This window comes from Lagenorhynchus albirostris, chromosome 11, assembly GCF_949774975.1.
Source record: "Lagenorhynchus albirostris chromosome 11, mLagAlb1.1, whole genome shotgun sequence".
Lineage (NCBI taxonomy): Eukaryota > Metazoa > Chordata > Mammalia > Artiodactyla > Delphinidae > Lagenorhynchus > Lagenorhynchus albirostris.
In genome coordinates, this window is record NC_083105.1 from 10312189 (window position 1) to 10340181 (window position 27993).

General features: G+C 56.2%; 2 protein-coding genes and 1 pseudogene across 15 annotated transcripts in view; 2 read left to right on the plus strand and 1 right to left on the minus strand.

The window, feature by feature from the left end:
• TMEM184B (transmembrane protein 184B) overlaps positions 1-8149 on the plus strand; it is a 49629-nt gene extending 41480 nt beyond the window's left edge. For 4 of the 5 annotated variants that reach the window (XM_060164862.1, XM_060164861.1, XM_060164863.1 and 1 more), the window contains exons 6-10: positions 847-938; positions 1912-2081; positions 2552-2746; positions 4756-4776; positions 5735-8149. In XM_060164862.1, coding sequence (XP_060020845.1) covers positions 847-938; positions 1912-2081; positions 2552-2746; positions 4756-4776; positions 5735-5976 — 720 coding nt within the window. In that variant the 3' untranslated portion in view covers positions 5977-8149. The remainder of the gene's footprint in view (positions 1-846; positions 939-1911; positions 2082-2551; positions 2747-4755; positions 4777-5734) is intronic. The other variant, XM_060164864.1, reaches the window with a different exon arrangement.
• A 1620-nt stretch (positions 8150-9769) lies between these two features.
• On the minus strand, positions 9770-25587 carry MAFF (MAF bZIP transcription factor F). Of its 10 annotated transcripts, none has more exons than XM_060164867.1 (3): positions 24070-25587; positions 12170-12235; positions 9770-11595 (listed from the first exon to the last, which is right to left on the minus strand). In XM_060164867.1, exons 1-3 carry the CDS (start codon positions 24070-24072, stop codon positions 11143-11145), a joined length of 522 nt encoding a protein of 173 aa, XP_060020850.1. In that variant the 5' UTR covers positions 24073-25587; the 3' UTR covers positions 9770-11142. The 10 variants fall into 10 exon arrangements, with proteins under 10 accessions (XP_060020850.1, XP_060020857.1, XP_060020849.1 ...); XM_060164874.1 differs by lacking the exon at positions 24070-25587 and adding an exon at positions 19953-20470; XM_060164866.1 differs by lacking the exon at positions 24070-25587 and adding an exon at positions 19282-19370.
• LOC132528788 (succinate dehydrogenase [ubiquinone] cytochrome b small subunit, mitochondrial-like) lies at positions 18699-25928 on the plus strand (annotated as a pseudogene).
• Positions 25929-27993: the final 2065 nt, after the last annotated feature.

The following is a 27993-nucleotide window of genomic DNA, read 5'->3' on the forward strand; positions in this document are numbered from 1 at the left end:
CACCGAGGGTACCTCTGGCGTTTACTGGCGCCTCTGGAGGGACGTGTGGAAACCTGGCTGAGGGATTCTTCCCGTGGCAGAGGCCTCTGCTGAGCGCTCAGAGTGGGAGACCTCCAAGGACGCCCGTGCGGTCTTGTTCTCCAGTCCCCGCACAGCGACCGTGCAGCACGGGGCTGGTTACAGCCATCTACCGTGAGCAACCGCTCGGAGGCCGGGTGGCCGCCCACTCGGGCTTCGGCAGCGGTAGTTGGCCAAAGGCCAGAATTCAGACGCCTGCCGGGACTCTGGACCTTGGGCTTCAGGCTGCCTCCTATTTTGTGCTCCTGTGGGGTCATCTCCATCCCCAGTAAGACCCCAGCTTGACAGAAACCCTGGACCCAGGCCTAGAGCATGGGGCAGGGAGCCAGACCCGGGGCAGACAAGGAGACCCTCACCTGCCTCTGCTCTCTGGGGCCACCTCCCTGCTGCCGCCCCTCACCAGCACTTAACCCCTTGCACTTGTCCGCTCTCTGCCCCTGGGCCGAGCTCATGCCCCTGGCATGAGCTGCTCGCTCTGCCCGTTCCCCCGTCCCTGGCACATTCACGGTGGCCCCTCCTCTGGTGGAATCTCTGTCTCCTGCGTCTCCGCCATTCTTCCTTCACGCCATCCTGTCTTCTCACGCAGCTGCATCGCCCTGTTACTGTCTCGTGTGTTTTGCCTTCCCCTCCTGACAGCAGTTCCCCCAGGGGCAAGAGGTTGGGCCGCCCCATCCCCTGGCATCCAGCCCAGGCCCAGCTGGCCAGAGGAGCTGCTGCTTCCGTGGTTTCTGTGCTTATCCTTGACTCTTGACCTTCTCTCTGCAACAGGCCACCCTGCAGTTCTGCGTGGTGAAGCCGCTCATGGCTGTCAGCACCGTGGTCCTCCAGGCCTTCGGCAAGTACCGAGACGGTGACTTTGAGTAAGCAGCGGGTCCCCCCACGGCGCGTGTGGGGAGGAGTGGGCGGCCCTGCCCCGAGGCTCGTGCCCTGGCCTCCGATTGCCCCACCCCCGTGTCCATCCTCTGAGTGGAGGCCAAGCCTGACCCCGGCCTTGCTCCCGCCTGCCGCACCCCTGAATCGTGGGGCCGGAGCCTGGCAGTGGTACCATCGCACTCGGCCCCGCCTCTGGCACCAGAGTGAGCGCTCAGCGTCTGTCACCTTCAGGCTGCAGAGTGGTGCTGGGCGGGGGCCGGGGAGAGCAAGAAGGGACAGTGACCATCCCAGGGCAGGGGGCGAGAGGGCCAGGGCCCTGAGCGGCCCGTCTCGAGTCTCCTCTCCTGTGTGAATTGACACGCACACAAGACTGCGGGGGGTTAGTGAAAGTGACCACGTGGCCCACGTGGCCCTGAGCTTGCACGCACTTCAGACACACTCCCTGTACCCTACACGACAGCCCCCAAGGGCCGGTGAGCAAACAGAGGCTCACCGGGGACGTCCCCTGGCTCAAGCGCAAAGAGCAAAGCTGAGCTTCGGAGGGAAAACATATGGGAACATATGTATATGTATAGCTGATTCACTTTGTTATAAAGCAGAAACTAGCACACCATTGTAAAGCAATTATACCCCAATAAAGATGCCAAAAAAAAAAGCTGAGCTTCGTGTCCCTCTGGCCATCAGTCTGAGGCCCCGCCCCCGAGGACACCTGGAGTCCTCCACCAGGAGCGTGGGCACCGGAGCTGCAGGTGGCAGGGCTGGCCTGTCCTGCAGGTGCTCACCCTTGCACTCCCCGCAGTGTTTGGACCGCTTTGATCACCCGTCCCCTCCCTTTGATGGCTCGGGGAGCATTGCTGAGAGCTGTGCAGAGTGGCATGTGGGCAGGGCAAAGGGGGGAAGGAGGCCCCTTGTCCCGCAGAAGGGTCAGTTCAAGCCAGAGAATGCTCCCTGTTCCCACAGCGTCACCAGTGGCTACCTCTACGTGACCATCATCTACAACATCTCTGTCAGCCTGGCCCTCTACGCCCTCTTCCTCTTCTACTTTGCCACTCGGGAGCTGCTCAGCCCTTACAGCCCCGTCCTCAAGTTCTTCATGGTCAAGTCTGTCATCTTTCTCTCCTTCTGGCAAGGTGAGCCTCCTCCCAGCCCCTGTGAGGCTGGCCTGTGCCCCTCTGTCCCCTAAGCCTTGTCCTCTTCCTCCTGCCCACTGTCCCCAGTGCCCCGAGGGCCCAGGCCATGGGGCTGTCCCTAGGCGATCCTGGCCTGGAGCTCAAAGGGACCTCTGTCCACTGAGCACCTGTGGGATGTGATGTCTGGGCCCTCAGGGGCCTTTCACAGGAGCCATGACCGTGGGCGGGACTGCTTCCTGGACAGGGGGATCCAATCCAGGTGGTGTCCAGCCAGGACCTGGGGAGTGTGGTTTCCCTGAGGCCTTGGCCTGTGTCAGCATCCCTGCCCAACAGGAGTAACCGTGGACCCTGCTTCCAGCCTCCCTGGGGAGTGTGGCATTTGGGGGGCTATAAGGAGGAAGGGAGCTGGGGAAGGGGGTCCAGTCTGGGACCAGACGCCCATGCCTCCCCTTCCACACCTCCCCTTCCAGGCATGCTCCTGGCCATCCTGGAGAAGTGCGGGGCCATCCCCAAGATCCACTCGGCCCGCGTGTCGGTGGGTGAGGGCACCGTGGCTGCTGGCTACCAGGACTTCATCATCTGCGTGGAGATGTTCTTTGCAGCTTTGGCCCTGCGGCACGCCTTCACCTACAAGGTCTACGCTGACAAGAGGCTGGATGCACAAGGTATGAGCCAGGGTCTTGGAGTCGACCCCCCCAGTAGGAAGGGTGCTTCCCGGCCCCGCCCCAGGGCCCCTCCTGCCTCCCAGGGTCCTTCAGGTGTTGATGGGTCAGGTCAGGGATCCCAGGTGTAGGAAAGGGGCCACAGAGGTCCAGGCTCCCCTGTCCCCTGTCACAAGGTGTCAGGGTCAGGGACTGGTCCTGGAAGCTACACCCACCTGTCTCTTGCAGCAGATCTGGAGTATGGAGACGATATAGCACAATATCCCCATGGGAAGGTCAGGACAGAGCCCCGAGAATAAGCAAGTTCCTGAGGGTTCCTGACATCGAACACTGTTATCCATTTTGTCCTGTAATTCCCTTGTCTCTAAAGCTCTTTTTTTTTTTTTTTTAACCTGATCCCTTCTAAGAAACAGACTCAGATGGTAATAGTTTTTAACAGCTTTCTTTTTACACCTGCTAATCTTCGCTTTGTTAGAACAGCAGTTGGCAAGCCCGGTTGTATATTAAGGTGCCCTGGAGAGTCTTAGAAGTCCATGCTGTCCAGGCCCCACCCTCGGAGCTTCTGCATAATTGGCCTGGGTTTGGGCCTGGCAGGATGTGCTGACAGATCCCCAGGTGATTCTAACTTGCTGGCTGGAGAATCAGGGGCTGGGGGCTACCTCTGGCTGCTGCTGGGAGAGAGGGGATGCTCATGGGGGCGGAGGAAGAGGAGGCTCGGGATGCCTGAACTGACTCACCCCGTGGGGGGCCGGGGCCTGGGGAGGAGGAAGCCTCCTGGTCTAACACATCCACCCCGGGGTTTGGCTGCTGCCAGCTCCCTGCCTGTGGGGCTGGGTGCCCAGGCCCACCACCTGTGCCCACCTCGGGCCCCGGGAGCGCGTGCTGAGAGGAGTGTAGAAACACTGTCCTGGCCTGGCCTGTGCAGGGCTCCTCGGGCCCCCCACCTCTCGCCCTACCTTCCTTGTTCTTTCCCTGGTTGGGGAGAGGCCTTAAGATACCCGAGGCCGCTGGAAGCATGTGGACTGACTCACCCTCCAGGCCCCGCGACTCGGGCACCTGACACTTGCTGCCTGGGCACTCTAGGTACTTTTTCCGGTTTGCATTCTACACTTAGCGCTGGGCGCTGTACTGGCCAGGGCTCACCGCTGCCGGCCGGTATCCCACCTGCTGGCTGACACCCTCCCAGTGTTGAGGGCGATGTCCCTTCGACCTGGTCCTGACACCCTCTGCCCTTGGGAAATTCACCCTTATGCCAGGAGTCTGAGGCCATGGCCAAGAACCCTTTCTACACCCTTGAGGTTTACCATGGTTCAAGGTGGCGCTTCTGCACTAGTGGCCCTGCAGAGGCTCTCCGCGGTTGCCTGGGCTGTCTTCCCGTCCACCGCCCCCAGACACATCCAGCTCCGGCCAGAAACAGCGTTGTCAGGCATCCACCTGTAGCGGGGATGCCAGCCCAGCCCAGCCCAGCCAAGGTGCTGAGAGCCCTTGTCCACCACTGTGCTGGTCCCAGGCCGGTTGTCCACCCACTAACCGCGGCGCCCGGCCCCTCTCAGCCCGTCAGGGTTGGGTGCAAAGCCGTGGTGTGGTCAGTACACGTCACCTGCCCCCGCCTCCATGTCCCGTCTGTGGAGTGTTGTGAGGTTTGTAAAGCAGGCGACACGGGCTCAGCAGTTCTAGCTAAGCCTGAGAAGTGGGGTGGGCGGTCCCTACTTCAGTGCGGAGGTGGAACTCCGACCAGCGTTCTGGGGGTCCACTCTTTGTCCCCCACCAGAAGAAAGCGTGAGCCTCGAAGGAGGAGTCTCCTAGGTGGACACGCCCCCCAGGCCCCCAGGGGGCAGCGGGCTGCCTGGGTGCGGGCAGGGCCTGGGGCAGGGCGGGCGGGGTGCGTGGTGCGGTGCCGGCCTGGTGGTGGGCACGAGGCGTTCACTCAGCTGTCTCTTGTCTTCTCTGTTTCTCTGGCTCCTCTCCCCCTCCCCCGGCCCCGCTTTTGCCCCGGGTTTGGCCGCGGGCAGTGCCGACATACGGCCCTTACGGTAGGTTCTGCTCTCAGTCTGCACGTCTGTCCTGCACGTCAGTCCTGGTCCCTGTCACCAGCATGTGTGTCTCCCAAGCTCCTTCGCTGTGTCCCCGCCTCCTCCCCCCCAGGCACCCCTGGGCGGCAGAGCCCAGAGCACTCGCCTCCAAGGGGTGCCCTCCGTAGAGCTTTCCTGTTTCCGTCCTGGTCTCCCATTGTCCTGGAACATGCCCTGCACTGTCTGGGGGCACGTGCCTGTTAGTGGGGAATTGGGGAGTTAGTTCTGTTCCGTGGCAGAGAGCGTGAAGGGGAAAAGAGCATGCAAGTTTGAGTCTCAAGACCTGGGACCAGAGTCGGGCTCACCCCTTCCATCTCGGTTTGGGGGCCTGGGCCATTTCTGCCCCCCCAGAGCCCTTGGGGATTAATTGTTAGGGAATTACGAGGAAGCACCTCAAGGCAGGTGGCCCCTGTCCTGTCAAGAGCCAAGATGCCTGCTCCGCTGTGGGTCCAGGCCCCTGTCGGCCTGTCCTGATGGAGCGGGTCCCTGGTCCACTCCCTAGAGTGAAGGGGAGCACCCCGAAGGCGAGCGGGGCCTGGGCCAGTGCCGTGGAGCCTGGGCCCCTCCCCTCCACTCCCTGTCTCCAGTTGGCGCGGAGCTTGTCTTGGCCTCCCCAGGGTGCTCGGGCTCGCGCCTGCAGCACGCCAGTCTCCGCCCCAGCTCCCTTCCCGCCTGCCAGACTTTCCCAAGTGGCTGCTTACCTTCTCCCCGGGGGTGCGCTCCACTCTGCACCCCGCCAAAGGAGCCATTTCTTTGCTTGTCCCTTCTCATGTCCGGGACCCCATTCTCTGTCCCAGGAGGGGTTGGTTAGATGACACAGCCTTGGGGCAGGGGTTTTGGTCCCGGGACCAGGGGCAGGGGGCCAGGCTGCCTTGCCTCCCGCTGCCCAGACCCCTCACCCCCACCTCCCGCCCTGCAGGCCGCTGCGCCCCCATGAAGAGCATCTCCAGCAGCCTCAAGGAGACCATGAACCCGCACGACATCGTGCAGGATGCCATCCACAACTTCTCGCCCGCCTACCAGCAGTACACGCAGCAGTCCACCCTGGAACCCGGGCCCACCTGGCGCGGGGGTGCCCACGGCCTCTCACGCTCCCACAGCCTCACTGGCACCCGGGACAACGAGAAGACTCTCCTGCTCAGCTCTGATGACGAGTTCTAGGTGCGGCTGCTGGCGGGGAAGGACTGGGACCTTGGCCCAGGGCAGGGTGTGCCCCGCCTCCAGCCTCACATCCAGGCTGGGAGGCAGGCTGCCACAGCTTCGGCAGTGCCCTTTAATTTATTGGACCAGAAACACATATCGCTTCAAGAGGAACAGCCAGATGCTGTCTGCCCAGAGGATGGCCCAGGCTCACCCAGGAGCCTTCAGGAATGTTTATACAAGGCCAAGGCTCTACTGCCTGGACGACGGGCACAGGACAGTGGGAGCAACTCCCATGCCCCTGCAGCTCGTCCTTTGGCGGCAGCATGTTGGGACCAGCCGTGCCCAGGCCCAGACGCTTGTGTTGTGGACCAGCGGCTGCAGCCTTCTCAGCCCCTCCCCCAAACACCGTGCAATACTCTGACCCGGGCTCTCCCTCCCGCCTGCTCCCTCCCCTGTCCCCCTGTCTGATGCTAGATTAGCCTCACCCTGGGCAGGAGGAGGGAGGAGGGAACGGATGCTCTCTGTGGACCTTCCTCCTGACCCAGGCCTAGCTGGCATGCTGCAGGGGTCAGAGCCAGACACCAAGAGCCGTGGGTCCCGCCTCAGAAGGGTGCTCAGGTGCATCTGGGCTCCTGAGTGATCTCTCTGTGGCTGCACCTCTGCCTGCCTCGTGCCCCTTCCTCCTGGCCTGCTGAAGACAGCCAGCCGCCCACACTGCCCTCCCACTTGCGGTCTTTCCTCTTGAGAGCATTTTGGGTAGAGCCCTTGCTTCCCAGCTATTCAAAGGGTCAGGGGTTCCCACCCCTCCTTCCCAGGCTGAGCAGTCAGCACCTCTGCTGGATCCTGGTCTCTCTCCCTGGGGCTGCTCCCTCCTGTTTCCTGGGGAGGGTCTGGTCTCCGCATTTCAGACCAGCTTCCAGCTTCCAGAGGAGCACCGTCCTCCGGGAGGGAGGAGGGAGGGATGGGGCATGTGGCGGGGAGCCAGGAGATGGGAGACTCCTCTCTCTGGCCCCGTATCCAAACAGGGCCCGGTGTCCTGCCTCATCTGGCCCCAAGGCCCATCTCTTCTGTGCCTTAGTCACATATGAAAGCTCCCCCTCACTGGGCCCTCAGCCTGTCCCAGACACTCCCTGGGGGCCCCCTGTTAAGCTGCTGGCGCTCAGAGGATCCTGCAGTGCTGGGCCAAGCGCCCTTGGACAGGCCTCGGGTGGCCAGGACCACCAGTCCCCTCCCCCTCCCCCACCTCCACGCCCATATCATGGAGCCTCCCGGGGCCACAGCCCCCAGGCAGGCCGGGCTTACACTGGCCACTGTCTTCGGAAGAGCCTTGTGATGGGACACAATGCACGTTCATACAGGCAGAGTGTTCTGTCACTTGAAACCCAGAGAGCACATGGGTTTGGGCTGCAACAGCCTGGAGGAGGGGGCAGAGCGGGGGAGAAGGGCCTTGCCCTGTGGGCGCAGAACTTCGCTGTGGCATCTCTCCTTCTGGCCACTCTTGGACTGAACTGTGCCGAGGTCGGGAGGGGGGTTCCATCACAGTAGTGTCCCCCGGCCTCCTTCAGTGACCAAGCCAGCTCTGCAGGTGGCAGGCGCAGAGGCCTGCATGTCTGGTACCGGAGACCAGCTCTCAGGCCCCTGGTGGGCCTGGCCAGTGGCGGCAGGCTACGCAGGAGGCAGCCCGTCCCAGGAGGACCTCTGTCCGCCCCCACCATCTGCTTTCATGAATCTGTTTCTCTGATTCTCCTTCCAGGCCAAAGTGTGCTGCTGACTCCCTGCCCCACTGGTCTTTGCCTACCCTGCTACCTGCCCGCTGGCATGGTGGATGCAGGGCTCCGTGGCAGGGAGCTAGCAGCCCCTGGGGGGCTGGGGGCTGGGAACGCGTGCCCGACCACTCCACCCCTCCATCCTAGGATGTGTAATCTGCCTTGTCTTTTTATTTTTTATTTTTTTGTTAATTTTTTTCCCCAATAGAGTAGCTCTTTGTACATAAAAAATACTTGAAAAATTAATTGTATGATGTATGAGAAGACAGAGTCCCCTAGTTTTGTATCTCGTGTGTGACTGCCATGAGTTCCACCAGAAAGCCGCTCTATTTTGGTCTCTGTGACATTTTAAATGCGTGACAGAAGTGAGCAAATACAGTGAGAAAGAAATATATATGAGATAATATAGATTGTATTGAAATCTCTGCCTGTGGGTAAGGCTTTTTCCTTCCTCTTCTTCGGCTCCCTTGTATGTGTTTGGGGGTGAGTTTAGTGGTTGTGGACAAGGGTGTCCTAGGAAACCCCCTTCCTTCCGGGTGTAGGTGTAGGTGATGGGGCGATTCCCATTGCCAGAGACTGAAGTTGGGGTCCAGGCCCCTGTTGGACAAAGTGTCTCCCCCTCCCCTGGCCAGTGGGACATGGTGGCAGCCTTGGTCACTAGGGGTCCACCCTCCTCAACACCCCACAGGGCTGACGTGCACAGTGGATTGATAGCTCGTACCCAGTTTGGTCAACCAGATAGGGGGGCCCATACTCTGGCAGCCCCATTCCTGCAGGTGTCTCCCAGGGGTTGGAAGAGATTTCCCAGGGTCCTCAGGCAGGCTATCTTCCTGCCTCCCTGGGCCCACCCTCCGCCCTGGGACCCAAGGCGCCTTCCCCCAGGGGTAAGGAGGCCTGGAGCAGGGCCTGTGGGGCAGTGGGCATGCGCCAGACACCTGGCACCTTCCTACCACCGCCGCATGCCTTCCTGGGGCCTGGCCTGGCTGACGGGGGCACTCAGGAATGCAGCGTGGGTGGGGGCAATTCCCAGCCCAGCCAACCTCCACTCGTCCCCCTGACAGCTTCCTGCTGCCCTTTCTGCCAGCCTGAGCGCAGCGTCTCTGGATCAGGATCCTGGGCCCCAACCTGTGAGGGGAGAAAGGCCTGTGGACCAACCCAAACCGTGTGGTTTGGCCCTTCCCCAGCTCTCAGATCCTGCACCTTCGACAGGAGCAGCCTTCTCCCAGCCCCGCCATCCCTCCGTACCCAGCCGCGCAGAAATCCTCCTCACCGCTGTCAGGTGCGCTGGGTAAACTTTCACTCTGCGTGTTAAAGCTTGCAGCCCCTCAGGTTCCCAGTGCTTGTCACACCTACGCCCTTAGAGTACCTTAGTTGTACACATGGGTAAACCGAGGCTGCAAGAAGCGAAATAAGTCATCAAAGGTCATACAGCTAGAGAAAAACACACCTCGATTTCCCTGACCCACAGACCACAGAACACCCCATTGGGCTAGCAGATTGGGTTGAATTACAGGGAGTTTGGGGCCTAGGATGAGACACAGCGTTGTGCTTCAGGCCCGCAGGCGGGGGTTGAGGAAGCTACTTCTCTCCCTGCTTCTCAGTGCCTTTTGGAACACGAGGAGAATATTTTTTACTTGGCTGTAGAAAATCTGACCTCAATGTGAAAGGCTGGAAAGATTACTCTTCAATCGGGGAATTTTCCTCCCTGGGCGGGGCTGTTTATTTGCTGAAGGGATGCCCAGGGAATTTAACCCCCCATATCATTATCCTCCTGGCTCTGCCTTCCCCTGGGAAGCTCCTTGGCCCCAGGCAACCAGATGGAAGGACAGATGTTTGGGCACCACTCTGCCCGGTTCCACCTCCACCTAACCTGCCCCCGCACCAAGCCTGGGTGCAAGAGCTAGTGATGGGGCACAATTCCTTCCTCTGCAAATTGGGGCTAACCTTCCCACCCAGCAGAGGGGCCTGTCTGGGGTTGAAAGCAGAACCCCCTCTTGGGCCCCTCATTCAGAACCCCCCCCCAAAAAAAAACATAGACCAGGACATACACTTCTAAACTGTGGAAAAAGAGAACTTGACTTTATTCAGAAAGTCTACAAAATACAGAAGGCGGATAACTCGCTTACTGTAAGTCAGAAAAATAAATAAATTCCGGGGGCCGGGCAATTGTTTTTAAAAAACATTTTTTGGTTGTTTTTGCCATCCGGCTTCTCCTAAGTATAAGATAAAATGTGATTTATTTGCAGATATAAAATATAAAGTCCAGCTCAGGGCCACACACTTTTGCCGGGCAGTGGGCGCTGGGCTCTGGCTGGGGAGAATAACTTAGATTCGTGCAATAAATAAACGGCAGGGAGGAGCAGCTGTATAGTTGGGGGCGGGCAGGCGGGGGAAGGCTCGGGCCGGGCTTCCCAAGAGAATGGCGATCAATGGCAGTGGTCAGCCCCCCTCCCACAGGGTGGACAGGTGGGACCCTTCCCTTTAAGGACCCCTATCCCACGCTGCAGAACCATAGGATCTGTCTTCTCATCTCCCCACCGCCACAGTGGTCACCTCCTTGGTCCCCTTTCTCTTTGGCTGGCCAGCTCCCTGGCTGCAGGGAGAGCCCAGGGTTGAGCCTGGCCAGCTCCTTCCCTCTCTTCCATCTGCGTCACCTTCTCTCTCCCTCTACTTCTCTTCACCTGACTCACAGAGAGCCATCTCCCAGGCCACGGAGGCCCTTTCACCACCTGTTCAGGCCCTGGCCGCTGTCCCCCTGACAACCATGGCTGGAATCTCAGGGCAGCGTGGGAAGACAGGGTTCCAGCTCAACCACTAAGCATATGTGGCCTTGGGCACGTCCGATAGAGGCCTGTTTTCTCATCTGTTAAGTGGGCTTCACTAGGTGATTTCTAATGAGTCTTCCAGCTTTGGAAGGCCAGGCATCTGGGTGCAAGGCGGAGGCAGGAGCATCAGCTTCCCAGCTAGACAGCCCCACAAGACCCATACCGGGCCAAGCCTAGTCCTGTATCCCTGGCGGGTGGGGAGGGGCTGGTGGCACAAGCTGAGCTGTTACAGAATGAGGGGTGGCCGTCTTCCCCTCGATGGCCCTTCTCTAATCCGCTCTGTATCCCCTCCTCCCAAACTAAGAAGTCTGAAATTTTCTACCAGAGGAAACCCCAGACCCCGACCCCACCTACCTCCTATCTCATCACCGTTGCCCCTCCCCAGGGCCATTAGGTCCCAGTTTCAGGGGCCGCAGGAGGAAGACAGGCTCTGGGGAGGGAACGTGTGTGTTCACCACGGGGGCTGGTGGCTGCAGAGATATGGCACTTGGAGACAGAGACTGCGCTTAGGCACTTAGGGAAGGCAGCTGGGGTCAGAGGGGCCTGTGGTTTGGAGAATGGGCGTGGGCGGAGCGAGCGGGGCTCGGCGGCCACTAGGAGCAGGCGGCGGGGCCGGGGGCGGGGCCCGGACCGGGGGCGGGGCCGGGGCTCGGGGCTGACTTGACGATGGTGATGACGCTGGCCGGAGCTACCAGCGCGGCGGGCCCGCGGGCGGCGGCCACGGAGCGGGCGAAGCCCTGCAGCGCCTCGCACTTGCCGCGCAGCGCGTCGAGCTCCAAGCGCATGGCGGCGTTCTCGCGCGCCAGCTTGTCCACCTCGCGCTCCAGCTCCGACTTCTGCTTCTGCAGCTCCTCTTTCTGGCACACGCGCTTCACGCGGCAGCTGGCTGCGTAGCCGCGGTTCTTGAGTGTGCGGCGCCGCTGCTTGAGCCGCGTCACCTCCTCGGCTGAGAGCCCGCGCAGGTGCCGGTTCAGCTCGCGCACCGACAGCCCCATCAGCGCCTCGTCGGACAGGTGCGGCGTGTTCTCGCTCAGCTCGCGCTTGATCTGCGGGCAGCAGGTCGGGCGCATGGGGAAACTGAGGCCCAGGGTCACAGTGCGACCTACGGGCCCAGAGCTCTGGACCTGGCGCGCAGCAGGTGCTGGAGACGGCTCCCCCTCCACCGCTAGTGTTCCCCCTTCACCGCCAGGGGCACTGAGGTGGTGGCTGGACTTGCTCCAAGACTCGGAAGGGGAGCAGTAATCCCGAAAGGGGAAACCGGGCCAAACCGGGATCTGAACACAAAAGGAGCCACCCCAGAGCTCAGCCCGGATTCTAACCCAGCGACCGGGCCTGGACTCAGCCGGAGAAACCCAGGAAAGCACCTTTGAAGTCCTACAGCCCAGGGAACGTTGTTCCGATGCGGAAGCAGGTCCAGAGAGGGAAGTGACCTGCCTCGGGGCACACAGCCTGTGGCCAGAGCCCCGGCCTCTTGGTTCCCAGCCCGGGGCCCTTTCAGTGGCTTCATGAGTGCTGAGCCACTCCTGGGGATTCCAGGAACTGAAGGGGAAGTTGGGATGGGAGCTCAGCGGGGGCAGGGAGGGAGGGGAGGACCAGAGACAATAAGGGCTGCCTTCTCACCTTCAGGGCTTTGCTGGATAAGGGATCCACAGACATGTTTGCAGAAGGTGCCCTCTGGGCTGAGACCTAGGGGAGACAGGAGGCCGAGGTCAGTTTTTTTTCCCACTTGGAATAAAACCCAAACACACTACCTTGGCATTCAAGGCCCCCGCTGTCTTAGAACTCATCTCATACCACTTTCCTCTGCCCCAGTGGTCCAGCCACAGTGGCCTCACTGAGTGGTTCATTCCAGCCTCAGGGCCTTTGCTGTTCTCTTTACTGTTCTCTTCCCTGTTATCTCCCCATAGACTCTTCATCATTTAGGTCTTTGCTCAGTGCCACCTGTTCAAAGAGGTCTAGCTATCCAGCTAAACCACTCCTCGTGCCATATCACATAACCCCATCTACTAACCCACAGGCACCCCAGACTCATTTCCCACTACCGCCCGTCTCCATTCTGCACTCCAGCCACAAGGAATTTCTTTTTTTTAAATATTTATTTAATTTATTCATTTGGTTGTGCTGGGTCTTAGTTGCGGCAGGCAGGCTCCTTAGTTGAGGCACGTGGGCTCCTTAGTTGTGGCATGCATGTGGAATCTAGTTCCATGACCAGGGATCGAACCTGGGCCCCTTGCATTGGGAGCACGGAGTCTTAACCACTGCGCCACTAGGGAAGTCCCAGAATTGCTTACACTTCCTCTCACCCTATGCTTTCTTGCCTTTGGGCCACCCCAAACCTTGTGACACTTCTCCCCCCCACCCCCACTTTATCTGGCAGACTCCTACTATTCAGCCTTCTGCCCTGGACATAGACATCTCCTCCTCCAGGAAGCCCTCCCAGGCTCCTAGGACTTGTTCAACACCGCCCACCCCAGCAGTTCTCCCCTACGTTGTAACGGTCTGTTTCCTTGACTCCCTGCCAGACAGGGAGCTCCACAGGCAAGAACCAGGCCCAGGCAGCTTTGGGTGCTGAGGCTGCCAGCACAGGGGCTGGCAGGGAGCAGGCACCGGTGAAGTGTGAATGGGTCTATGACACTGTCCGTCACCCAGCTTGTCAGAGTCTGAACCGAGTGCCAAGCCCAAGCCCCGCTGAATGCCATCGAGAGACAAACCTCCTGGCCCTACCTCCGATTCTTCCTGCTTTCCATCTGCCTCCTGGCTTCTGCATGGCAGGGATGGTACACAGACACCAGGAGGATGGGAAGGGAGCAGAAGGGATTCTATCCTCATGACTGGCTCCCAGGTGGGGTATGGGAGAGGAACATGGGATTAAGGGTAAAGCCTGGGTTTGAGTCCCATCTCTCTTTGCTCCAGGCTGTGTGACCCTGGGCAAGCCACTCCACCTCTCTGGGTCTCCACTTTCCCATCTGTAGGATGCAAACAATACCTGCCTCGCAGGGTTTTGGTGGAACTAAGTGGTACAAACCGGAGAGGTCAGTGAGCACCTGGGTGGTTATTAGAATTGCTGAGTCTGTCCAGGAGGGGTTGGGCCTGTCGCAGTTCCTGGGACCTCGCTTTGATTTGGCAGCTCCGGCTGGCCAGAGCCACACAGGAAAGGTCCTGAGAGACCGTCTGGCCCCTGCCTCCTCACTTCACCCAGGGGGAGGTGGAGACAAGAGAGGGGCATCTCTTGCCTGAAGTCACACAGCCGGTGAATGGCTGCCTCCCCCCAAATCAGGAGGAATTCTGAACACCTGTAAAGGCCCCAGGACTGAATCCTGATCCCTTTCACACCATCATCACCCCAGTTCTCCCAACAACCCTGTGAGGCCAGAGATGTCAATAGAGTAGTCCAGGGTCACACAGCTAACAGGGGGTGGATCCTGGGACTGAGGCCACATTGAGCCATGTGTCTCCTCCCAGTGTGGCCCTTAGAGGGCACCCTCTCTGGGCCCTGTTTCTCCAACCCTGTGAAGCGGAGGACTTGCCAGTCTACGAGGCTGCCCAGCTCTGATGTGCTAGGATCTGTATCGGGTCTGCTAGGGATATGCAAATGACATACAGATATCCAGGCCCCCTGGCCGGTTGTTCAGGGAGCTGGGGTGTTAGGTGACACCCAGGCAGTCTGGGCTACACGGAGAGCCTAATGGGAGAGGGGAAGCCTCTCCTGACGTAGGTTAACTGAGAGCCTGCTGGGTGCTGAGCACAGGGTGCTAGGGCTGATGCAGAACTCGGGAGGCATGGTCCCTCGGATACGTCATTTTTCCTCTCTGGACCTTGGCTTCCTCACTTATAAAGTGGGGACAATCATCATAGTATTAGCGTGTAAAATACAAGAGGCTTAGACAAGACCAGAAGTGGAAGATGGTTGGTTTATCTCACCATCACCCCTCCTTCCACTCCTAACACAGCCGTCAGTAATCAATCACAGCACTTTTTCCCACTGAGGTTGGACACAGCCCCTGAATCTTTCTCAGCATAGCACTGTTTTCCACTGAGCTTGGACACAACCTCAGAATCCTCGTCAACACAGCCCTCCAGATTAGGCCCAAGAGGAAATTGTTGGCCATGCCCTCTTCTGTCTAATGGCTGAAGGCCCCACCCCCTCTGCTGGCTGTGATTCTAAGTACTTTGGGGCCCTAGGGAAGCTTTGAACCTGTTCTTCCCTCCTTTCATCTTCCTCCTCCTGACCTGGCCTCAGCAGCCTCAAGCACATGCTGGATGTCAGCTGAGGCACCTATGTTTGCGCAGGAATGTCCTAGCTCAGCAAAGTCAGGCAACCACAGAGGGAAAGTCACAAGAAGGGGGACCTTTCCGATAACCTCAGGCTTTCAGCCTGCAACTCCAGGCCAGGGGCTGCTGGGCTGTCAGCCAAGGGGCCAGGGTCCTCCACCAGGCTGCCTCAGCCAGTCCGGTAGACCTGGGACCTGAGACAGCAGCTGTTCCAACCTCCTTGTTCTGTAACTGAAGCAACAGGGCAGCTGTTTGGTGGCAGTGGTGGGTTGGAACCCAGGAGTCCCGACCCCCAGCTCAGGGCTCTTTCTTCATTGCCAGTCACCGCACTTCCCCCACGCCCCCAGCCCTGCTTCTTCCCTTTTTCTTCTTGAGGCCGGCAGAGCTGACCTCTGGGGTCTGGGGTCTGCAGGTTCCTAACATTCCCTCGGCGGCCTGGAGAATGAACTTACTCTTGGGGGATTGACAGCTGCCCTGCCCAGTCAGCAGCCACATCCCCGGCCCCCTAGTAGACGGCCCACCCGCTGGCATGGGCTCCTCGCTGACTGCTGAGCCATTTTGCTTCCTCTGTGAGGACAGAGGGAAAAAATGTGTTTTCCTGGGCCTTGGCAGCCAGCACTGGTGGAGCCTCCTCCCTGCTGGAAGGGGAGCAAAGCTGGGAGAACCCAGCTGGGAAGTGGGAGCCTGGGGGTCCAGCTCAGGTTCTACCACCTGCTCACACCCGCTGTGTGACTTCAGGTATGCCACTTCCTCTCTCTGGGCCCAACACGCCAAACCACCAAGCCTAGGGTACCTCCTAGCACTGACAGTCTCAGAGTTTAGAGTGTCAGATTCTGGCCCAAGACCACTAGCAGAGTAGAGACCCTGGAGGAAGGGAAAGGAAATCAGGGAAGGCTTCTTGGGGGCAGGGGCATGAGAACACAAACTCAGAGACTATCAGCCTCAACCCTCCCTCTGCTCCACTTGCATAGCCAGGGACCACTTCCTCTTTCAGCTGAACCATGACCAAAGCCACCTCCTCACTGGCCTCTAGTTGTGCCTGCCTCCACCTCTGACCCCACCATCCATCCTCCCCCAGGAGCTGTCAGAGGGAGCATTACTGACACAAACCTATAAACCTGATCATGTTCGGCCCATTTCAAAACCCTAGGACGCCAGCCTCCCTTCCAGCCCTTTGGGCCTCCACTATGTTCTCTCCCCACTCTCTTCCAGGATCCTCAGGCTGACAATAAATGAATGAGCACCCAGTAAACTCGACCATCTCTGCACTTTTCCCAGAGGGTCACACGGGGTGTGTGTGGAGGGGCGTGGGGGGAGGATGTCACCCGGACCCTGAAGTATCTGCTCGTTTTGGAGAAACTGCCTCAAGAATCCTACAGCCCATGCCCAGGCTTCTTGTTTCCCTGGGGTTCCCAGGCCTTTTTCTCTAGGTGTTGTGGAGTTCTACCAGAATACTGACCCAGTGCTCATTCATTCATTCAATCAGCAAACACCCAAGAAGCACCTACCCTGTAGGTGCCAGGCTCAGTGCTGGGCTTCCTTAGACCCAAAGTTGAATCAAAGCCCCTGCCCTCAAGGCATTCATAGATGATCATCACTTGAACTGACAACCTGGCTGACTGGTCACCTCCTCAGGGAAGCCTTCCTTGATTGCCCTGGCTAAGTCAGAGCTCTGTTATATACTTTCTAACCACAGTGACTTCCCCCTCATACCACCCATCTCAGCTGTGGTTTTACATTTAGGTTAGTGGCTCTTCCTTCAACTTCATCTCCCTTCCTTGACTGTAAGCTCCCAGAGGGCAGGCTTTGGATCTGATTTGTTCACCATGTTATCCCCAGCATCTAGGCCTTGATGGGCTCCATGGCAATGCAGGCTAAAAGTGTTAGGACTGAGGGAGGCATAGAGGCCAAGGGAGCCGACATTGGGTCCTGGACCCTACTGAAGGCCCAGGGGTGGTTCCATGGGAGGTTAAACCTCTCAGTACTAGCTTTCCATCTATGACTGAGTCAACCAGCCATTCCCTCTTGCCCCCCACCCCCCTGGTCCCTAGCCCTACGCAGGGATGTTTCTTGCCCAGCTTTGAGGATGGGCCTGCTTGATTCCTGTGCTCCTGGCGGCCGCCTCCCTTACTTGGACTCCACATACTTCTGGACACCCTTGGCCTCAGCCTGGGGTGGTCGGCTCTGCTTTCTCTCCCACAGTTCCCCTGGAAATTAGTCTGTGTGTGCAGGCTGCCATACCTCCCCCATTCTACTCCCATCCTACCACCTTGGATGTTGCCTAGTTCCTGTTGCAGATGGGGACATGGAAGTTCCCAGCTGTGACAGCTGCTCAAAGATTCAAAGTTAAAAGTTTATCTGATCGGGCGTCCCTGGTGGCGCAGTGGTTAAGAATCCGCCTGCCAATGCAGGGGACACAGGTTTGATCCCTGGTCCGGGAAGATCCTACATGCCGCGGAGCAACTAAGCCCGTGCACCACAACTACTGAGCCTGCGCTCTAGAGCCTGGGAGCCACAACTACTGAGCCCATGTGCCTTGAGCCTGTGCTCTGCAACAAGAGAAGCCACTGCAATGAGAAGCCCACGCACGGCAACGAAGAGCAGCCCCCCTCGCTGCAACTAGAGAAAGCCCACATGCAGCAACGAAGACCCAATGCAGCCAAAAATAAATAAAGAAAGAAAATTTATTTTTTTAAAAAAGGTAATCTAATCAAGCTCAATGCCCTCCTCCCAACCCCCATGATTCTGTAGCCTTGTGGGTGGGAGGACAGGGAGGGCAGAATAGGACCAAGGAATCCCTAACCCCCAGCCCACCCCTCAGCCTCCCTCAGCAGGGGGCTGATGGGGAGGGGGCGGGGTGAGGTTGGGGGCCCCACCCCTCTCGCATTACCCCCTCATGCACCAAGACCAGCAGTCCGTCCCACTGCTTGTTTTCCATGCCTGGCCCAGGCCCTCAGCTATCTCCTTAGGTCCAGTCATCCATAGGTCTGTCTGACTAGTCCCACCTGTGAACTGAAACCACCAGGAGTGCAGAAACCAGCTCCACCCCAACCTTGGGTTCTCACCCTCCCTGACCCAGCAGGTACAACCCCTAGAACCCAGACCACCCAGAGGAAGCGTGGTATCCCTTCCTACCTCCGACTTTTGCCGTGTGTTTTTCTGGCTCTTCCTGTTTCTCCTGAGACTGAAGGGTTGGGCAACCCTGGGGATGAAGGAGAGTCCTGAGGGGAGTCTGTCTTCCCCCAGCTAGCCAGAAAACCTGGGGACAAGGACCTGGACCCCAGCCTACTTTGTTGCCAGACCCACTAGGGTGCTGGGGCCAGGGGTGGCCCCCTCACCTCGTCGCCCAGACGAGCCCGGTGGGATCTTTGATATTTCGCCCCACCCTGTGGCTGAAGGCGCCGGCTCTGGGCGGGGGACAAACACCGCGGTCACATGGCTGCGGTCCTGGGAAACTCCGGGGAGAGCAAGGGCCTGAACGCCGCCGGCTGGTGGAGAGGAGACAACCCGGGAGAGAATTCCCGGGCCCCTTGTGACTATGGACTGGGGCGCTTCTCTAGCTGCGTCCCTATTCCGTGTTTATTCCTGTGGTCACTCTCTCTCCGAGGTACGCTCCGCTGGTACACAGGCGCCAGGATCCTTATCCTCCTGGGAGCGCGCGGACACACACACACACACACACACACACACACACACACACAACACACACACACACACATGCACGCACTCACACACACGCACACTCCCCAAGGTACACGGCGCAAGCACGCACCTGACGGCATACCCAGGAAGGTGGCCAGGGAACACACACGCACGGCCGCCCTCGGACGTAAACAAACCGCGCACGCACGGCCCGCGGGCACCGGTCCAGGGACTGTTCTCACCGAGTCACGTACTTTCACACACCGCTCCCGGCCCCGCCTGGGCGGACGCTGACGCTCGCCAGCCCGCGCTGTCCCTTCCTGCCTGGCTTCGCCGCCTCTCGGCCTGCGCCCCCCAAATGGGGCCCCTAACCCCCGCACCCCGCCAAGCTTGCTTCGGCCGCGTCTCGGCCCCGCCGGACCTCTGCCCTTCCCCCCCCACCAGTCGTCAAGCCAGTCGTCCCGGCGAGGGATCCACGGGAGCACCGACTGAGTGAGCCCCGGCGCCCTGCCCCAGGCACGTTCCCGGGGTGCGGAGACCCTGCCGCCTCCGGGTCCCGCGCGCCCGTCCCGGTCCAGGACCAGCGACCCTCACCCGCCTCTCGGCCTGCTTCGCCTGGCGTCCCTGGCACTCGCGGGTCCCGCTGCCTTCCGAGCTGCTGTCCCGGCCCGCGCCCTGGTCAGTCTCCCCTCAGGTCCCGACCGCGGGTCGCTCCGAGCCCAGCTCCCGGGAGCGACGCGCCGAGTTTTGTTGTGGGGCGGGAAGCGCAGGGGGCCGCGCGGAGTTGTAAGGCGAGCTTCCCGGAATTACTCACTCACAGGATTCCTTTCATTCATAAAAACTCAGTCATGCGGTGACGTCACCTCCCCGGCCGCCCCCCGGCCCCGCAGCGTCCTCCCAGCTCCTCAGCCCCGCCCCCTGCCAACTCCGCCCCGGAAGACCCCGCCCACATCGAGGCCACGCCCCCAGAATTTTCAATCCCAGTTAGAGCGCGGCTAGGGGCGTTCACGTGACACCTCACTAGAGCCGCTCGGATGAAGGTGTCATTTGTCTCATTTTACAGTCGACAGTTCTGGGCCTCCTTTCGACCTACACCCTCTGCCTTGATGATCTCATCTAGTCTCGTGGTTTTAAATGCCATCTATAGGCTCAGGAGCTCCAAATTTGTATTTCCAGAGCGAACAGCTTCTCTGAGTTTCAGACTGTATCCAACTGCCCACTCAACGCCTCCACGTTGGTACCAGATGGGGCCGGCATACCCTGCACGGCCAAAATCCAACTCCTGAGCATTAACCCTACCTCAGCAACCCACACCTCCAGTCTCTCCCACATCAGCTGTTCAAGCCCAGACCTAGGAGCCTTGCCGCATCCCTTTCTCCTTCCTCTTCACTTCATGAGTCAGGCTGGCTCCACCTCCAACACTACCCTGCATCTGACCACTTCTGGCCACCCCCAGTCCTACCACCTGATCCAGGGACCATCAACTCACCTGGACAATGGCGGAGGGCTCCTGATAACTTCTTCACTTTGCCCCTAAAGGCTTTCTTTGCACACCAATGTTCTTCTCGAAACAAAGATCAGATTGTTTCACACTCTCCCACCCTCTGGCTTAACGCCCTCAAAGGTTTCCCTTTGCATTTAGAATATAAACTGTACTCCTCTCTTTGGCGTACAGGGCCCTAAGCCATCTGGCCTCTACCCAGCGCTGCAGCCTCACCTCCCGTCTCTCTCCCCTCACCACTACTCTTCAGCCACACTGCCCTTCTTACTATTCCTCAAACACACCAAGCTCATTCCTGCCACAGGTCCTTTGCACTTGCTGTTTCCTCTTCTGTTCACTGCCTGGCTCTTTCTCATCTTTCAGGTGAGCTCAGATGTCCCTGCCTCAGAGACGTCTTTCCTGACAGCCCTGGCTAAAGGAGCCCCCACCTCTGAAATTCATTTTTATACTACCTTAATATTCCCATAGGGTATTATCTTGCTTATGTATTTGCTTATTATTCAGTGTCTGTCTTCAACCAGAATGTAAATTTCATGCAGGTAGAACCTTGTCTATCTTGCTGACCACTTCACGTCCTGTACCTAGAGCAGTGCTCTGTACATAGTAAGCCTTCAATAAACGCACGTTGAAGAAATAAATGAGTGAAGGCTCAGAGAGGTAAAGTGACTTTCCAAAGTCACCCAGCCAGGAAGTATAAGAACTTGAGTCTGAATCCAGACCTAACTAATTCCTGATCCAGACGTTTGGGGCTCTGTCCAACTGGGTGGGGCCCAGCATAAATGTGGGGATGTATTCAGGGCCTGGAGCTCCACCCAAAAGAGGCGGCTCTGGGGGCAAAACGGGAGAGTGTCCCAGTTCCTTCTTTTCTTTGCTCATGGTGTTTCCATTGCCTGGAGTGCCTGCTGTCACTCCAAGAACCATGTCTTTTTTTTTTGAAACTGACATCACAGCACCTACCTTATCTTACTGAGTAGGGCATAGGACCTCCCCAACTAGGAGGTCTTTGTGTGGAGCCCTGGTCACCAGCAAGGCTCCCTCTTCCTTTGATGTAGTGTACTTTGATTTCAGAGCCCTTGCTGTATGCTTCCTTGCCTCTGGGCTGTGGGCCTTTGTCCACCTGGGATTGTGACATCTATCCCTTACCTCCCAAAGGCCTTGGGTTTCATATGCAGATTGGCCCACTAGCTTCCCAAGTGACCAAATATTGCAGCAGTTATGTCTGGCACTCAAACAATTCCCCTTACCTTATATTTACATATCAAGGAGAGCCACTCATGTTACCTCTTGGGGTAAAAAGTTCTCAGTTTTAGAAACTGCACAATTGCGATTGTTTTCTTTACCCTCCATTTTCAATGAGCTTTTCAAAAGCTGAGGTCATAGTAGGTGCTCAGCTAGTGAATGAATCCCCAGTGGGTCTGCACAACACCCCTGGACACCAGGCTGCCTAAACCCTCTCCCATCCCCTGCCTGCCTGCACTAGGGGGTCAGGGCTTCAGTATCCACCCAGCAGGGACTGCTCCCCACGGATGTGTCTCCCTTTCTGGTCAAGGTCAAGGGACATGGTGCAATGTCATATTTAAAAGTGGGAGCTCTCTGGCTTGAAGGGGGTTCCTAATGGCCAAATCTGGGACAATTTGAACATCAAAAGAAGTAACAGTAACCATGGATTATAACCTACTGAATAAGAGAGGAATCCAAACTGATATGAATAAATAAATGAGAAAACTCCTCCTTCAAGTAAAAAGAAGGATAGAATTAGAAAATGACAATTAAGACCACAAAGTAATAATAGATTCCTCAAAGAATCACCAGTGGACACAAAAATTTGATGAGGAACATGATATTACATGGGTCCAAAGTATTTCTCCATGGACAATTATTAATTACGAATAGAATGATTGTAACTTTACAGTGGAGAAACCTGGCAGGTACCATCTTCACTAAGTGACCAAAGTTAATATCACCAGGAATGGGACAAATTGACATGTGTAGCTCCTAAATGATTCATGGAGAAGGAGACAGCATCACTTCTGTGGTGTTCCTGCCAAAAATTCATACAATCACTCTCCTCATGAGGAAACATCAGACAAACCTAAACTGAGAGAAGTTCTATAAAATAACTGGAACTGTATGCTTAGAAAAAATGACAGGATCATGAAAGATAAAGAAAGGGGAACTGTTCCAGATTAAAGGAGCCAAAGGAGATGATTGAATGCAACGTGTGACCCAGAATTTTCTTTTGTCATGAAGGACGTTATTAAGATAATTAGTAAAATCTGAATAAGGTCTGAACCCTAGAAAATAGTAGCGTATCGATGTTAATTTCCTGGTTTTGATCATTGTCCTATGGTCATGGTAGAGAATGTCCTTGATTTTAGGTAACACACACTGAAGTGCTTAGAGGTAAGGGGCATCTATCTGCAATTTACTCTCAAATGGTTCAAAACGAGATTGAGAGAGAACAGATTATTGAGAAAATGTGATAAAATATTTACAATTGGGGAATCTGGGTGAAGTGCATATAGAAATTCTCTACCATTCCTGCAATTTTTGGCTTAATAAAGAAGTAGGTTTTTGTTTGTTTGGTTCTTTTTTCAGCCGTGCCACGCGGCATGCGGGATCTTAGTTCCCCCATCGAACCTGTGCCACCTGCAGTGGAAGTGTGGAGTCCTAACGACTGGACCACCAGGGAAGTCCCTGTTTGTTAGTTTAAGGTAGGGGCTGTCAGGAATTCCCTGGCGATTCAGTGGTTAGGACTCCAAGGTTTCACTACTGAGGGACTGAGTTCAATCCCTGGTGGGGGAACTAAGATCCTGCAAGCCACTCGGCCCGGCCAAAAAAAAAAGAAAAATTAAGTAGGGGCTCTCAAGTTAGCCTGTGGGCTCAAATCCCAGCCTCACCCACCACCAGCTGAGTGACTTAACCTCTCCCTGCCTCCTTTGTAACCTGGGTTTACTAATAGCGCCTGCTTCATAGATTGTGAAACAATTTCTTGGGTTCACACTTAGAAGCATTGGGCACAGTGTCTCGTATGGAATAAATACTGGGTTAGAGAGAGATGAGTCCTCTGGAGTCCCCTAGAACACTCCCTCTGAGAACCTGCGTCTTCCCCAGGTGAGTGACTCGAAGCCAGGGAAGACCTCACCCTGCCCAGAGACCCCACCTCCTGTCAATAGGGAGTGGCCTTGTTGCCAGTTTCTAGGGATAGAGCCACCCTCTGCCAGCACAGTCCAGCAGACCTCTAACCGGCCCAGCTAGTTAGTCCCTGTTCACCTGCTCGAGGGTCCAAAACACCAAACAGCACCCAAGCAGATCCCTGTGGGACCCTGGTGCACAGTAGGCACCTTGCCCAATAGTAGCAGCTCAGTAACCAGGCTTGACCCAAGCCAGGATCTGCAGCTCAGATCGCACCCCTGGCTGACCCCAGAGTGGGGCATTCCTTGCTCCGAGCCTCAGTTTTCCACCTGCAGAGTGAGAGTCTAGAATTAGGGCAGTGGTCTTTAAACAATCTCAAACCACAGTAAACTTTCTTCACATGAAAGTTGACTCTGCAGAATGTCCCTCCTCGTAAAACAGCTAGAAGCTGGGCTGCTACGGAGGAGACCAGGTTTGGCTTCAAGGTTCCCCTGTTGAGGGTTCTCTGGAGGCCCTTCCTGCCCTGAGATTTGATTTCCAGGCCCCCATGAATGCCTGTCCCTGGACCCTGGGGCCTTCCCTGCCCCGCTCTGCAGGGCAGCTCCATCAGCTGGGCTGGGTCCCACATTTCCTGCAGGGCCCTCTACTAGGTGGGAGTGATAATCAGAGGCATTCCTTTCGGCACCTTCAGGCACCTTATATTGTCCCAGTTCTTCCACCCACCGCATGGCCCATATCAGTTTCTTCTTACAGCTTATTACTTCTGACTATACTTATTCCTATTACGTTTATGAGATGCTTCCTTTGAGCCAAGCACAGCGCTAAATGCCTAAACCTGTGTGCATAGTATATATTTTCCCATAGTGTATCTTTTCTCCCACTGCTAAACAAAACAATCACCCGAAACAAAAATTATCTGTACTTTTTATCACATTTCAATATCTTTATAAATTCAACTTTTCCTTCTTACCATAGCCCTCCCCAGTGAGGCGGAACGGTGGTGCAGAAACAATCATCCTCATCTTAAAGCGGACGTTCTGGGGATGACCTTGAGCCTTCAGGAGCGACATGGGGCCTCTCTGGAGGCTGAGTGTCCTCTGTGGTGCCGGAGGAGGGCGAGCTCTGTTCCTCTAAATCCCAGTGGTCAGACTGGCTCAGGTCTCAGCATTTCTCTAGGACCGACCTACCCCAGGATGGTGTGGAATACAACATATTCACCTGTCACCCAACCACCATTCTGCTTCCAAGGCTGCATCTCTCCACTGGATTGGTGAGAGGATTGTCAGTGTTTTGCTCCTGGGCCTACTTCCAGCTGCTTATTTGTGTTTTGTTGGTTTGTTTTGTTTTTAATATTTATTTATTTGGTTGCACTGGGTCTTAGGTGTGGCAGGCGGGCTCCTTAGTTGCGGCATGCGAACTCTTAGTTGCGGCATATATGTGGGATCTAGTTCCCGGACCAGGGATCGAACCTGGGTCCCCTGCATTGGGAGAGCAGAGTCTTATCCCTGGACCACCAGGGAAGACCCCCAGCTGCTTATTTGAATCCTTGCTCTGCGATGCACTACTTCCTGGCGGCAGCCCTCACTCTTCATAGTCACTGAGGCATTGGACCAGCTGGATGTTCGAGGGGATGCATGGCAGAAAGCTGTCAAGGCAGGCCTTTTGGTGCCCTCGGCTTTCACCTTTGCTGAGTGGGCTTTGTTATTTCAACTCTCATGATGCGGGCATCTGCAAAGCTGTGGCCATGCTGTGGAAGCTCTGACCCTTTAGACATAATACCTTGAGAATTGATTGTAGACCAGCTCGCCTTTGCTCCGTCATGCCATTCAACTCACAATAACAAGGAAATAACAGATAAGTCCACTGGTGAGACAAACCTCTTCTCCTAATCACCTGGTTATTTTTTTAAATTTTTAAAATTTTTTAAATATTTAATTAATTAATTTATTTTTTGGCTGCGTCGGGTCTTAGTTGCGCACGCGGGATCTTTCCTTGCGGTGCGCGGGCTTCTCTCTAGTTGTGGCGTGCGGGATCAATAGTTGTGGTGCAAGGGCTTAGTTGCCCCACGGCATGTGGGATCCCCTGCACTGGAAAGCGGATTCTTAACCACTGGACCACCAGGGAAGTCCCCGCCTGGTTATTTTTAGAATGTAATCTTTGAGGAAAGATGTGAGAGGAGTTGCATCCAAAAAGCTGTCAGACTGAGTTCTGTATGCTGGGGAGTTAATGGGGTGTCTCTCAGCTTCTCACAAGACTCACAGTATAACTAAACATTATATATGAGCTCTTGCCTTTTAATTTATCAAACTCTTAGAGGGAATTCAGCTTTATTACTCTCAATATCCGATCAAGCATCTATATTTGTCCTAGGATGATGGAGAAAGGGAAAGACTGTTATTTCGTAAGTAAAGGCTTGGCAGAAAATTAGGCAGTGTTTAGTTTTTGCAAACATCCCCTCTCTGTTCAGTTGATACCAATTACCAATGGTTCTGTGTCCCAGGGAAATTTGAAAATTAGAAATGCTGATATTTCACATTACTGATTTCTAAATCCTAGGAAGAAGAGCCTGGAGAGTTTCTGAATATAGAGAAGTTCCATGGAGGGAAGAGGTCCCTTTATAGACGTTTCAAATTGTTACAGATTCTAAACTGAGACTTAATCCTCAAATGTGTTTGTTTTACTGGTCCTAAAATAATCTGTCCACAAATATAAAATTATAAGTAGTAAGTTGTTTTTTTCCCACTGTGGGAATCTCTAATGTGAAAATGTATTCTATGAAGGTAAAGTTTTTTAAAAATCAAATGCTATGTAATAAAAAGTAAATAAATAAGGCAAGCTGAGGTTCTGACTGATTTATGGGTTCACTAACTGTCCAGGGAGTACCCTCCTGTTGCTGGGTGTGCCCTGATGCCCTTAATCTTCTTCCCACATCTTAGGAGTTAGATGTTGCAGGTGAGGAAATTGAGACTCTGAGTGGTGAGGAAACTTGCCCAATATCACACAGCTAGTCCCCAGCAGAGGAGGACTTGAACCCAGGTGGTCTGACTCAAGGGCCATGCCCTCCCACTGCCCAGGGCCAGGCATAACCATGGGCTTTGTTGGAGAGAGATGTCCCCTGTCACGTGGCCATTCCTCCCCCTCTTCTCCCTTCCTACTTTTAAATCATAAGGCAAACTAGGGAGGGGCTGGCAAAGGGTGTCCCTGCACTGGGTTGCTGTCTGCAAGGGTCCTGGGTCTGGGCTAGAGATGGTCTAGCAGGGAGAAAAATGAGTTTGAACAAATCCAGACAATCGTAGTAACTACTGTTGTCCCGTTTATGAGACACTTCCCTTGTGAACATTTTATCTCACAAAACGCTGTGAGATGAGTGTCTTTCTTGTCCCCACTGTGCAGATGAGGAAACTGAGGCTCGGAGAGGCAATGCCATTTGCTCAGGACACCCCAGTGAATAAAGGCCCTCACGACCTCTGTGTGAATATGAGCGTTTCACTGCCACTTCACCAGCTTTGGGTGTTCCCTTTTTTTTTTTTTTCTCATGGCCACGCCACATGTCATGTGGGATCTTAGTTCCTCTACCAGGGATCGAACCCATGTCCCCTGCAATGGAAGCACGGAGTCTTAACCACTGGACCACCGGGGAGGTCCCTGTTCCCATTTTTTAAGTTCTGCTAATTTTCTAGGCAAATAACATTGTCTTGTTTAAATTTACATTTCTCTGAATATGAATGGGCTTGGGCACATTCCCTTACTTTTGCTCATCAGTTGAGTTTCTTCTCTGCAAACTGACATTTCAGGGTACTGAAAAGTACAGGTACATATCTCTGTACTCTGCAAACTGACATTTCAGGGCCCTGAGACTTAGAACTGTACAGATGCCCTTTTTTCTCCCACCCCTCCATCATATTTTCCCTCTAAAAACTTTTTCCTCCTGACAGCTTCAGTGTACTTGGAAATCTGCCACTCCTAGTCTGAGTCCTTTCCATGCCCCGACCCTGTAAACCCATAACCTTGGGCACCTCGTTTGTCTGCTACCCTTCTGCCCTGCCAGCTGCTCTGGGCTTCGGAGAGAAACTACCACCGTGAACACGACACCCACAGCAACAAGACTCCACTGCGAAGTCATCCTCCAGTCACAGCCAGGCACTCGGGGTCCCTGATCACCGCCTCCCTTCTCCAAACCCCATTCTCGCTGGCCTTGTCCTCGCCCCCACCTGCGAGGCCCGGCCTCAGCTCCCTGCACTGTTCATCCCCTCCCTCTCAGTCCCGACACAAGCTGCTCCTCCTCCGGCCCCAAAGCTACCTCCCTCTCTTCTTTCCTGGACCCTCAGACTCACCCTCGGGCTCCTGTCCTCTCAGCCCCGAAATTTCCCCAAGCGGCTGCCATCTGTAACACCCACTCCCCTACATTTCGCTCCTCCACCCACCCAACCTTTGCCTTTTCTTCCCTTTTATGGCCAGACGCTCGAGTCGTCTCTGCCTCTGAGCCCTCCCTGCCCCCTCCCCTCCCAGCCTCGCTCCAGTACCCACAGTCCTCTGAAGGGACTCTTGCTGAGGTCCACGTGACCTCTCTGTTGCTAAATCCGGGGCCCATGTTCCGTCCTAATCTGTCTTGTCCTTTGACAGCCCTGGACCTTGTTGCTCCCTCCCCTCCTCCTTTTGATACGCTCTGGCCCCTGGGGTTCCAAGGCGTGGGTTTCTCTCCTCCTTTTTCAGTCTCCGTCTCTGGTTCCTCTTGACCTCTCGGTGATCAGTGATGCTCAGAGCTTCTGCCTTTGCCCGCAGTCTCTTCTCCCAGGGGAATCTTATTAACCCTCAAGAGTCCAGGCGGCATCTGATGCTGATGACTCCCTAATCTCTCACCTGCGCACCTCTGTGTCTCAGGGGCCAGATCTTC